We start from the raw sequence: 13,835 nt of genomic DNA on the forward strand, positions 1-13,835 counted from the left end.
GTTAAAGAGTGTAATGTGCCAAAGATTGCTTTTAGAACTGAATATGGTCATTATGAGTTTTTGGTAATGCCATTTGGTTTGACTAATGCTACTGCTACTTTTATGGATTTAATGAATCGGATTTTTCAACCTTATTTGGATAGATTTTTGGTTGTGTTTATTGATGATATATTGATCTATTTCAAGATAGACTCTGAGCATGTACAACACTTGAGAATTGTGTTATAGACTTTAAGAGAAAAGTAGTTGTATGCAATGTTTAGCAAATATGAATTCTGGCTTCATGAGGTTGGATTTCTGGGTTATATTGTATCAGTCGATGGGATTCGAGTTAATCTAAGTAATTTTTTTGCTATAGTGAATTGGAAAATCCTGAAGAATATTATAGAAGTATGAAGTTTTCGAGGTTTAGCAGGTTATTACCGACATTTTGTCAAAAAAATCGATGATTGCTTCGCCATTGACTCGATTGTTGTAGAAAAATGTTGAATTTGAGTGGTTTGATGAGTGTCAATAGAGCTTTGATCAATTGAAGAAGATGTTGACAGAAGCACTGGTCTTGACTTAGCCAAAATTGGCTGTACCATATGTTGTTTATAGCGATGCGTCTCTGAATGATTTGGGTTGTGTATTGATGTAGTCAGGAAAAGTATTGTCCTATGCTTCTCGAAAAGTAAAACCGCACAAGAAGAATTATCCTACACATGATCTTGAATTGGCTGCAATTGTAACAGTCAGTTTTCAATGAAATCGAAATAGTGATTTCAAAACCACAAATCCGAGTAAGAAAGAAAATTTATTTTAATATTATTGCATGGTCTACATTATGATAGGAAATATGTATGAAAATTTCTATAAGAAAATTTTATCGATTTCATGTTTAATTATAGAAAGGACCAAATTGCATAAAATGCAAAAGTTGAGTTCTAGTAGCTATAAAGATTAAATAGCTATGGTATTCAAAATTTGAGGTCCTTATATGGTAATTAGACCATTAAGAGAAGTTATTAGATATTTTTGATGAATCATCCATGGAAAAATTAGAAAAAGAAAAGGATTAAATTGGAATTTGAAATAAATAAATATGATAACAGCCTAATATCATCTTATTTCATCATCTTCCCCAAATTACTTTTATGGAAACCCTAGCTAAGAGAAAAAACATCAAGCAAGCTGAATTGGGTAAGCATTCTTGTTCCGTTTTTAGTAATTTTTATATTTTTGATATCGTAATAACTTAATCTATCTATTTTGGGGATCAATTTGTAAAGATATCAAAGTATTAAAAATTTTTCATGGATGAGTATGTTAAAATTTTGAAATTTATGGTAGAAAATGAAAGATAAACAACTTTTACAAAGTGAATTTTGATGAAATTATGATTTAGGGACTAAATTAAAAAAATTGTAAAACCCATGGAAAAATTCTAATTTTTGTGAGATTTATGGGCCGCTACTATGATATGTAAAAAAATGTTAAGCTTGGAATAAGGATTAAATTGCATGAATTTCATTTTCCGAGCCTAGGGACGAAATTGTCATTTATGGAAAGTATAAGGGTAAAATGGTAATTTTTCCTAGGATGTGAATTGGATTAAATTGAGTATGAAATGTATTAAATTAATGTTAAATTAATTTATATAGATCTAGAAAGATCAAATAAGGAGTTAAATCGAGGAAAAAAAAGTATCGGATCAGTAGATTTTTGTTACGAATAGTTATCGAGGTAAGTTCATGTAACTAAATTGTGTATATTTATATGCTTGAATTGAATTATTTGTATGTGACTTGTGAATTTGTTATGTATATAGAATGATAATTGTTAAATCCCGTGAGAATGAATGAAATTCGATGGATATGAGTTTTCTGAATTGGTTGTGATCTTGCATATGTTGTAGACACACCATAACTTGAAAGAGTATCCTGTTATAAGCCCTATTAAGCTTCCCGTTATATGGTTCCTGCGAGCACCCTGATCGGTAGTGACTTTGCATGTGTTGCAGACTACCGCAGCTCTTTGTGAGCGTCCTATTATATGATTTTATCAGTTGTGATCCTACATATATTGCGGACAGAAATGCAGCTCGTCATGAGCGTACTGTTATATAGCTCTCCGGAGATTCCTGATATGGCTCGCTTGAACTTCCTATTATATGGTTATCGGAGCTCCCTGATAATAACTCTTCGAAGTTACCTGATAAGCTCAATGAGCTTCCTGTTTTAAACTCTTAACAGTTTTTCTATTATAGCCCGGATTACCGTCTTATTACATGGCTCACACGAGTATCTTGTTATATGGCTCGAGAGTATGCTTCCTAATTTTGTGCCCTTGTGGGTACCCCCGAATATGAATTAACGAACCATTTATTTGTACACCTCGTGTGTACTACATGTGTATCCATCGATATTTCAAATAAATACAACGGGCAAAGTTTTAACATGGTTAAACCCGAATTTGAGATGGATTTTTCTTAGAAATGTATATGTTATAGGGAAATATGACAAGAAAAGTTTTTGTGTATGAAAGTTATTACATGATGAGCTCATTCATGTTTCTTGAGAATTGTGTGAATTATAATGACTAACATGTTTTGTTGAAGTTGGGTGTTTAGGCTATTAGCCAGACTTATTTGATGCATTCTGCATGTTTATTTAATAAAAATGAATGGTAAGTTTAATTTCCTGTTATACGAACTTACTGAGCATTTGAAATGCTTACTTGGTTTTTTTTCTTTGTTTTGTTGAGCTCAAAAGCTCGTAAAGGTTGGAATCGGTCGGAGCATCATCATACTATCCTTCAGCTCGTTTTGGTATAAATAGCAAGCTTATTTTCGTATAATGACATGTATAGGCTAACTTGGCCAATGTTGGCATGTGATGGTATGTTTAGTGAATATATATATGAGGTTATAATATGATTATTATATGTGTGCTTGGTATAGTTAGATTGATTTATGATAAACATATATGTCTTCCAAAAGGTAAGTTTGAATATATATGATGATATATCATGTATAATGTTAATGTTGGATTGATTTTAATGTCTTGAATTGATTGGTATATGTATGCAAGTATTAATGTAGGTACAAGGAAAAATTTGGGTGAGAAATAAGGCTTGGAAATGGCCTTATTACACGGGCGAACACACAGGCGTGTGTCTTAACCGTGTGTGACACACGACCATGCGCACGGGCGTGTGGTTTGGCTGTGTGTCCCCTGCATCTTGAAATTTTAGAAACAGAATGCTTCAATTTTCTCACATGGGCAGAGAAATGGGTGTGTGCCTCAGCCATGTGTGACACACGGCCTAGCATATTGGCGTGTATCTTAATCGTGTGAATCTTGCACCTAATTATAAAAATTAAATTTTCCACATGGCCTAGCACACACGCGTGTAGCTGACTGTGTGACCCAAGTCAGAGAGTTACACGGGTATGGACACGGGCTGGGACACGATCGTGTGTCTAACATCGAATGTCCACATGGCCTGAGACATGGGCGTGTCACTTGGCCGTGTGAACCACACGGCTTACTCACACGGGCATGTGACCCTTGTTCATAAGAAAAATTTTGAAATTTTGTGAAAAATTTTCTGATTTTCTGATATAGTCTCGGCTTATTTCTAATGTTTAAATTAGGCCTTCAGAGTCTAATTAAGGGACAATATAATTGAATATAATTGGTTTCAGATATGAATAGTAAATGACATGAATTAACTGTATTTGCTCTGTAATTCTCCGGTAATGCTCCATAACCTTATTTTGGTGATAGATATGGGTTAGAGGTGTTACAACAATTGTATTTGATTTGAAAATTACGAGACACTATTTATGTAACGCCCCAATTTTCAGGAATTCTGTGAATGTTGGCATAGGTTTAATTATGTTAGTGGGCCTCTAGAAGGCCCAAGCCTAAGATTGAACCCGGTAATTTTAGTTAATTTTTGTTCCATAAGAAAAAGGGAGTGAAATTATGAAATAGGACCTATGTGAAAATGTTTGAAAATGCTATAGGCTAATTTGTAGTGGCCAAATAAATAGGAGTGCAAAATAGGAGGATTTGCATGTCAAACCTGCCATTTTACATGTAGTGGCTGGCCATCATGTTGTTGTAGACAATATGAGCACTTGATATCCATAATTCATGGTAAAAATTGATAATGGGTTAGGTAAATGTTCCATGATAATGGATTAGGTAAATATTCCATGATAATGGGTTAGGTAAATGTTCCATGATAATGGTTTAGGTAAATGTTCCATGATGGGCATTTCATGTCTTTTGTATTAAAGAATTAAATTGGATGAAATATGAAATTTTATTAAAAGAAAAAGGGGTGAAAAGAACAAAGTTTTGTCCATCTTTGTTCATCATAGCTGAAAGTTAGAGAAGAGAAAGGAGAAGAGAAAGCTCTTGAATGTTTGGTCACTTGGGGAAGAAAATTGAAGGTAAGTTCATGGTAGTTTGCTTCTATCTTGATGTTCATGAGTTCTTCTTGATTCTACCTTAACTCTTGAAGCATATTTTGGTTTTTGGTTGTGTTGTGAGCATTTGGTCATGAATTAAAATGAAGGAAATGGTTGTTGTTTCATGTTCTTTTGATGAAAAATGGAAGATAGGTGAAGTTGAGCCAAATAAATGAACATGCATGTGCCTTAGATGCTAAAAGGAAAAAATCGGCCAACATGTTGTGCTTTAAAATGATGAAATGGAGATTATACTTAAGTAAAATCATAGATATGTGATGATTGATTGGTGATATACATGTTTAAATAACATGCATGCAAGTTATGTGTGAAAGAGTGAATTTGGTAATAAATCTGCTTGGGACAGCAGCAGTAATGTGACTTTGGAAAATCACCATAAATTGTGGGAGATGAATTAGAATCTGAATAAATTATGTAATTAAAGATTGTTGAGTCTAGTTTCAAATGAAATAAACGAGAACATATTTTGAATTCTGTACAATGAGAAATTTGATTCGTAAAGAAGAGTGGTCAGATTAGTCAAATAGTGAAACATGCGAAACTTTGAGAAAAATCTGGTATTGATTGGCCAAACCAAAAATTCTGAAAATTTTATGGATATAAGATATATGAGTCTATTTTTAGGGAAAATTAACGGTACTTGATTTGGAGTTTCGTAGCTCCAGTTATAAATGATTTAGTGACTGTTGCTCAGGAAGACAACTTGCAGTGAAATTATGATTATGTGGTAAACATTGACAAAAATTTGTTAATGAGTTGCTTATTGATTTCTTATAAGCTCACTATGACCTGCAGGTGTGGTTGGCCGAATATTGTAAGGGGTTAATACGTAGTTTGTATTTGAATAGTTAGATTAACGTGTTAGTAATCCAATTGTAGGCGGTTCGTGTGTGGATCTCGTCAGCATATCGTCGCAAACAGGTGTGTAACTGACACCTTCTCATAGACTAGATTGGCAAAAGCCGAAAAGCCAAAATGCTGAAAAGTCGGTATTTTGGGAATTTGCGAGTGTGCGAATGCTCGTAAGATAGTTGGGTTTGTATATTTGGTAATAAACTGCAGTACGCGCGATTTCGTATATTTTGATAATTTAGGCTTAATGGGCCAAAGATCGGGTTCATGGGCCAACGGGCCCAATTCGGTAGGTATGCGCGGTAAGTGTTATGATAGTACGTAAATAGTTAGGATATGCATGAAAACCCTAAAAGTAGCTAAATTACTATAATACCCCTGTGTATGGAAAATTACTATTATACCCCTAGGTGTAAAATTATCGTTATACCCCTAGGGTTAATTTTGACTGAAAAGCATGACGATCTGATTCTGTATGATGTATGCCATGATTATATATCATTGCATGGGGACATGGGTTATATTATGGAGGAAGCGTCCCGGTGGCTATGTCACGTTATCGATCTGGTGGCTCGCCACATATATCTGATTCCGTGGCTATGCCACAATTATCTGATCTGGTGGCTCTGCCACATATATCTGTTATGGTGGCTCTGCCACATATATCTGTTCTGGTGGCTCTGCCATAATATCTGTATCTGGTGACTTCGTGACAATATCTGGCAGCCTCGCTGCGATTTCTGTGGTGTGTAGCGGTTGGGTGGGTAGAGTAGTCTCCCCACATGGTGTAAGGCTGGTACGGGGTGTTATGGATGAATCTGGGTTGGGTTTCTGCATAAACATGTAATATCTGTTCTGTTCTGTTATGGGCTTATGGGCTTTATTCTGAATTCTGTTCTAGTCTAAGGCCAACTTATTCTATTTCTGTTGTTTGAGCTGATATAGGCTATGGTTGGGTTAATTTACACACTGAGTTTCCCCAAACTCACCCCTTTTATTTCCATCCACGCAGGTAATCCCCAACCATAGTGGGCTTGGAGCTGTGAGGGAATTCGGAGTGGCCACTCGTTCTGAAAGTTTGATTTTCTTCTGGTGAATTGGATATCCTTTTATTTACGTTTGAGGTTTTGGGTTTTTTTTTAAATGTAATAAGGCCGCTTAATTATTCTTGATGGTTTTAATATGTGTTACTAAGATAAGTATTACTTATTTTAACTGTTGAAGTTGGAAAGCTTTAGGGCGCGTTTTCAAAAACAACAATTGATTTCAAAATACCATGATAACAAGCAAAGCTTCCGCAATGAAAGTATTTTCCAAAATCAATCACTTTTCCTAAAAAGGACTTAATCAAATCGGTTTCCTAGAAATATACATGACGTTATGGTGTGGCAATGGCGGTATGTATGTCTAGGATTGGATCCGAAGGGAGCTTGGTACTTAAGCAGTCCGATGGACTCACCTCCTCTTTTCCGATTTCCTACCTGGTGCACAGCTTCCATTCACTTTAAACTATAATTAAATTATCTTTTAAAACACTAAGTAAGTTTTTCTAGATCAACAATATAAAATGTTTTGAACGCTTCGATGTGGCATGTTGGATCTGGCCATAACGTCTGGGCCGGGTTTGGGGTGTTACAATTTATACGGTGAGAATGTTATGTGTACACAGATCATAAAAGTTTAAAATACTTGAAGAATCAGAAAAAGCTGAATTTGAGACAGAGGCAGTGGTTAGAACTATTGAAAAATTATGATTTAGTTATTGACTATCACCCAGGAAAGGCTAATATGGTTGCAGATACACTCAGTAGAAAATCATCTTTGTTTGCACTTCGAGTAATGAACACTCATTTGTCTCTTAATGAGGATGGTTCTGTATTAGCGTAATTGAAAGCAAAACCCGTGTTCCTTAAGCGGAATTGGAAGTTGCAAGATGAAGATCTGAAATTACTGTTGAAACAACAGATGGTTCAGGATAATCTCAGTTTAGAGTATAGCATTGATGATAGTGGTATGTTGCATTATCGTAATAGAATTTGTGTTCTGAATAATTCAGATTTGAAAAAAGAATTGATATTTTTTCTGAAGCTCACAGTAGCATGTATTCTATTCATCCGAGAAGTACAAAGATGTATTGTGATTTGAAACAGATGTATTGATGGCTAGGTATGAAACGGGAAATTTGTGAGTTTGTAGCTAAGTGTTTGATTTGTCAACAAGTCAAAGCAAAACATCAGGTACCAATGGGTTTGTTACAACCTGTCGCGTCACGGTGGATTTTGCATCCGGATTACCTATGACTCCAAAAAAGAAAGATTTGATTTGGGTGATTATTGATAGATTGATTAAGTTGGCACATTTTATCCCGATTAGAACAGACTTTTCACTTAAGAAATTAGCAAAATTGTATATATCAGAGATTGTGAGGTTACATGGGGTTCCAACATCTATTATTTTTTATTGAGATCCGAGGTTTACCTCGAGATTTTGGAGTAAGCTACAAGAAGCTTTAGGCACAAAGTTAAATTTTATCACAGCATTTCATCCCCGGATAGATAGACAATCAGAACGGGTGATTCAGATTTTGGAAGATATGTTGAGATGTTGTATACTTGAGTTTAGAGGTAGCTAGGAAAAGTATTTAACTTTGGCTGAATTTGCATATAACAATAGTTATCAATCTAGTTATCAATCTAGTACAAAAATGGCACCGTTTGAAGCTCTTTATGGAAGGAAATGTAAGACTTCAATTGGTCTGAATGAGTGAATCCAAACTAGTGGGAATCGACTTGATCCGAGAAACTGAAGAAAAAGTTCAGATTATCCGAGATAGTTTGAAAGCTACTTCTGACCGTCAGAAATCATATACAGATTTGAAAGGAAGAGAGATAGAATTTGTTATGGATGATCGAGTATTCCTAAAGGTCTCACCATGGAAGAAAGTATTGTAGTTTGGCAGAAAAGGGAAACTGAGTCCAAGATTTATTGGACTGTATGAAGTTATTGAAAGAATTGGCCCTGTGGCTTATCGATTAGCTTTGCCACTGGAACTTGAGAAAATTCATAATGTATTTCATGTATCAATGTTGAGACGGTACAGATCTGATCCTTCACATGTGATTCCTCATAGTGAAATTGAGTTTCAACCGGATATGACATACTCGGAAGAACCGATAAAGATTTTAGCTCAGGAGGTTAAAATATTGCAAGATAAATAAGTCCCGCTAGTAAAATTATTATGGCATCGTCTTCTTTTGGAGGAGGCTACATGGGAAAGAGAGGAATTGATGAGATCTCAATATCCTAATCTCTTCTTATGTAACAAATTTCGAGGATGAAATTTCCTAAAGGGGGGAGAGTCGTAATAGCCCAATTTTTAGTGGTGTCGAAAACAATATTTCGAGACCACTAAATCTAATGAGTGAGTTTGAAAATTTTATTATTTAGTACTTATGAGTTAAATATGATTTTAGGAAGACTTTTGAAATAGTAACTTATGCTTTAGAAGAAATTATTAAGTGATTTTGAAAAATGAGGTAACGAGACCTCCATTTCATAAACCAAGTCGTAAATATTTTTATAAATATTTTTGGAGTGTTATTAAGTTAGTATTAAAGTTTCGTTAGAAAATTTTAACGTTTTGATAGTTAATTAAATAAAAAGGACTAGATTGAAAAAGTGCGCAAAACTTGCTAATTAAAGGAATAGTGATTCAATAGCTTAAATTGTAAATAAGGGAGAACCAAAAAGGCAATTAGACATTCATTAAAAGGCTAGGGTGGCATGACTGTGAAAAAAATAATGAAATCAAGTGATTAAAAGGCAAAATTGGAAATAAATGAAATTTAAATATCAAATTGAAAATCTAAAAGTTTCTAGACATTTTCTTCATCAATCTTCAGCCTAAAAACACCATTGAAGAACCCTTAAAAAGCTGGTCGTCTATTTTAGCTTCATGTAAGTTTAATTATTGTCTTCTTCTTATAATTTTTGTGTTTTTAAGACTTTTACAATTAGGTCTAACTATCTATTTCATTAGTTTTTTGATTTTATGGGTAATTTTGAAAGTTTCCATTGATGAGTATTGGATGTTTGTGATGAATTAACATGGATTTAGAGCTTTAATTTTATTATATGATGATTTTATCAAGTGATTTTAATAGAAATTAATTTTAGGACTAAATTGTGAAGAATTAAAGAATTAGGGTTTGCTATTAAATTTTTATGTATCAAAGTTGTAAGATAGCCTAGAATACTTATATAAATTGTCAATTGAGAAAAATTAGCTCATTTGGTAGACTAGTTAGTAAGGGACTAAGTTGTAAAAACTGTAAAAGTTAGGGTAATTGTGTAATTTCAAAAATTAAGGGGTATTAATTGTAAAATGAATTGAAGCTGAAATATATGCTAATACATGAATAGTTTTATATTTTAGATCAAAAGCCCGTAGATCAATGAGAAAAATGGAAATTAACATAGTAGTCCTTGAACTACTACAAATTTACAACTTAACCCAGGTAAGTTCGTATGGTTAAATTTTAATATTATATGTTAATTGATGAATAATATTATGCATTTATTCATAATATTGGCTGAAAATAAAATTATTATTAAAGTTATGAAATTGAATCAAATGTTCGAGGCGAAGGGAACACAAAATTGAGTACAATCATTCAGTTGAAAGGAAAAATTGACAGTAGATTTCCCAAGTGAAACGAGGTTCAGCATTTATTGCGAACTCTCGTGTTTACTTTCCGTTTAGCTCTCATGAGCTAGTCAACTCATATGAGTTTCAGTTTAACCCTAATGGGTTTCCGTTTAGCTCTTTTGAGGTTTTGTTTAACCCTTATGGGTTTCCGTTCAGCTCTTATGAGCTTCTGTCCAACCCTTACGGGTTTCCGTTTAGCACTTATGTGCTTTTTTGCAGCCTTCGGGCTTTCGTATACGATGTAATCATATCCGTAAGACATTTTTCGATTTGAAAAAAGCTGGTAAGTGACATTTGGAATTGATGGTTGAAGATTTAAAAGTTATTATTAATAATGATATGAAATAAGTGAATTCATCAATTGAAATTGTGTTTGGCAGGAATTGTATATTGAATGACTTATTTGAATAATTTATTATAGTATGTTCGGTAAGATTTATATTTAAAGCCAACTAACTTACTAAGCTTCTTTAAGCTTACATGTGTTGTTTAATGTTCATTGTAGACTTTTGAGAAGCCGGGAGATCAGATCAGCAAATCAGATCACACTATCCAACTTGCTTCGATAGATTTTGCTATACAAACTATGGTTTATATGGTATGTATAGGAATTCAAATGGTTTTAAGTAAAGTTGATTTGTGTAAATGTTATGAGTTACACCTTGTTTATGTTTTTAGTCAACTTATATATGTATGGATTAATTATGCATAAGGTGTGTTTAAAATGATTTATTGATAGTTAATCAAAAGGCATATTGAGGTATGGTTGTAGTTAGAAATTTAGTTAAATATACAAATATAAATATATGAATAACTTGGTAAGTTTAGATATTGAATATATGGGATGATATGTTAGATATAAAGTTTAATTTTTGGCTTGAATGGATGGTATCATTGTGATATGTGAGTATGAAATTGGTGTGTGTAGGTTGAAGTCAAGAATGGGTGAGAAAAGAGGCCATAAAATGTCCAATTTTCATCCACACGGGTAGAGACACGGGCATGTGTAACATATGGCCTGGTACATAGGCGTGTGGTCTGGCCGTGTGTCCCCTGTACTTTAAAATTTCAAAACAAAATGCCTAGGTTTTTGCACACAGCCTAGCACACGGGCGTGTGGCTTGGCCGTGTAACCCTTGCACCTTATACATAGCCTAGTACAAGGGCGTGTGGTTGGACGTGTGAACCAAGTCAGAGAGTTAGATAGGTTTGGACACAGGCTGGGACGCGACCGTGTGCTTCACGTTGAATGCCTACATGGCCTAAGACACGGGCGTGTCTCCTAGCCGTGTGAGCCACGCGGCCGGCCACACGGGTGTATGTCCACTGCTCATGACATTCTCCCCCACTTGTTCTCACGATTCCCTCGTCACATCCTTAGAATGGAACTGGTCTATCTTCTCTTGGAACTTCCATAAAGCTTCGACAGGTTTCCAACTAGCCTCACCATCAGGAAGTCCCTTCCATCAAAAAAGGTACTCTTGCCTTGGCCTGTAGTACTTCCATTGGATTACTCGGTCTACCATGATGCACTCAACATCACGATCATAGGAAACCTTTCTCACATTGGTGCTTTTTCAGGATTGCCTCGATTTGGATCCTCCTAATCCTCATGGAAAGGTTTAAGCATACTGACATGGGACACCAGATAGACCTTGAGTTTTGAGGATGGTGGATAAGAGTTTTATCCATTCTACCTCAATTTGATGTGATTTAAGCAAACCAAGATGGATTAAAAGTTACGTTGTGAAGATGGATTTGTGCTCTAAATATAAAATGCTTGTTCAAATTCGATAGATTTTTTTTTTGTTGAGAAAAGTTATTTTAAGTGGTTGTCGAATTGGCATTGGAATTAGCCACTATAGTCGACATTACAACAAATAACATGTCATTTTTGGAGTTAGCAATCTTTTCAACGAAATTAGTTGGACAACAACTTAGATGATTTTGTGGATGTGTGTTGGCTCATATTTTAAAATTCATCTTGTGGAGTAACAAACCTTTGAAGACTGAACGACTCCGAATCAAGCGAATTAGATCCCTTGTTTTGTGGAGACTAGCTTGATTGATTTGAAGGTTTATTTTGGAGATCATTGATTTATTCTAGATTTTATGAGGACATTTTTAAAGTATTTTTTGTGAATCTATTTTTCTTAACATCTTGTTTTAATTTATTTTTATTTTAGTAAGACTTAAATTGTTATATATTAGAAGTATAATACCCTTTTAAATTAAGTAAATTGAAGTTTTCTTTTATCTTTCAATTAAAATCTAATATTTTTTATTAATAAAAATTAGAGATATTTTTAGATCACATTTAAGTATAAAATTCAACTCATGTTTTTAAAAATATATAGTCTGAATGCTTTTATTCTAATCATTATCTTAGACCCATATGTATATTGTTGGCGCAATTAAAAAAATTAGTTTTGAATATGGGTAGATGCAGTAGCTGGCGAAAACAAATTAAGGGAAATAATAAGCTAATAAAGGGCCTTTTATTTTTCCATAATAATATTATAGAAACAGTAAGCCATGCAAATGCATGGCAGTGACATAATATTGCGAAGGCCTTAACACGAAGACACTCATACATCTACTACTGAGTATCATATTTAGTATAGTAGTGGTACAGGCAATGCACCCAGCGGGAAGCACATTATTATTTATTTTAGATAGCCTTCATTACCACCACAATTTGATCAGCAAGCAAAACCCAGTTATGCCTCTGACTCAAATGATGCCTTCAGTGTCGGCGAACGTTTCTTGGGATCAATTTCTATTGATGCAACGTACCCAAACTTTCTAACTTTAGATTTTGAGCTTCCTCTTGTGTCAAGATCGGTTTTGATTTGCTCCCAACGAATAGGTTCTTTGTGGATATTAGTATAGACCTGCAACAAGCATACAGTTAATCATAGACTATTTGATTATATCGATGTATATATACCCACTTTGATTAATAGTTAAGATTGAATTGAATGCAATATATACCTTGCTGTCTTCACCTTGAGGGTTGCTCCAAGCAACAATCCACCTAGTTCCATCATGTAGCTTGTACACAAGACCAACCACGGAACCTGGAACATCATTCTGTTCAGTCACTGCATCATGCGTAAACTCACCCACATCTCCATCTTCAATGGTTTCCGGGAAATCCGCATCATGAGAGCCGTGCCAAACTTTCTTGCCACTCAGGGTTACAGTTTCGCTGGTAGAGTTCCAAAGCTTGCCCATTGTGTATTTTTGAGCTTTTTTCATTTGACAATTAGCCATGGTAGCTTCGTATGTGTTTTGCTTTGCTATAGTTTGGTTTGGTTGTGTTATGTTTCAACTATTGCAATACACACCTATTTATATACTAGCTCAGATCACGCATGCACGCATGCATACATGTATTGTCCATAAGAACAAAGTGATGTGCATGAAACTAGTATACTACATTCAGTGGCGGAGCCACGTTGAGATCCAGGGGGCAAAATTTAATTTTTTTCAATTAGTCCTTTGTAAATTAACACTATGGCCCTCCCAAAAATATAAGTAGGCCCTCCAAAGGTTTAAATTTTTTGCATTTTCCCCCTTTGTATATATATGTTATAGCCTTCCTAAAAATATAAGTAGGCCCCTCCAATATTTTTATAGGATTAAAATAATATTAAAAATTTATTCTTGACAAAGATAGAGAAAATCTTCTTGAAGAAACTAAATTATTCATGATGACTTTTGAATGATATTTTTGTTAAATAATAATAAATTAAATTTTACTTAATAGTTTCTTGAACCTAATTATAT

General features: G+C 34.2%; 1 protein-coding gene and 1 long non-coding RNA gene across 3 annotated transcripts; one reads left to right on the plus strand and one right to left on the minus strand.

Annotated features, from left to right (window-relative positions):
* The first annotated feature begins 4,316 nt into the window (after window positions 1-4,316).
* On the plus strand, window positions 4,317-6,544 carry LOC128292827 (uncharacterized). 2 transcript variants are annotated; one of them, XR_008282765.1, is made up of 3 exons: window positions 4,317-4,444; window positions 5,279-5,404; window positions 6,348-6,544. It is a non-coding gene; the product is annotated as an uncharacterized LOC128292827 (long non-coding RNA). The 2 variants fall into 2 exon arrangements; XR_008282766.1 differs by lacking the exon at window positions 5,279-5,404 and having other exon boundaries at window positions 4,321-4,444.
* Window positions 6,545-12,509: 5,965 nt separating this feature from the next.
* On the minus strand, window positions 12,510-13,402 carry LOC108452640 (uncharacterized). Its single transcript, XM_017750441.2, has 2 exons — window positions 13,038-13,402; window positions 12,510-12,937 (listed from the first exon to the last, which is right to left on the minus strand). Exons 1-2 carry the CDS (start codon window positions 13,317-13,319, stop codon window positions 12,764-12,766), a joined length of 456 nt encoding a protein of 151 aa, XP_017605930.1. The 5' UTR covers window positions 13,320-13,402; the 3' UTR covers window positions 12,510-12,763.
* Window positions 13,403-13,835: the final 433 nt, after the last annotated feature.

The sequence above is a fragment of the Gossypium arboreum genome, chromosome 5 (genome assembly GCF_025698485.1).
Source record: "Gossypium arboreum isolate Shixiya-1 chromosome 5, ASM2569848v2, whole genome shotgun sequence".
Lineage (NCBI taxonomy): Eukaryota > Viridiplantae > Streptophyta > Magnoliopsida > Malvales > Malvaceae > Gossypium > Gossypium arboreum.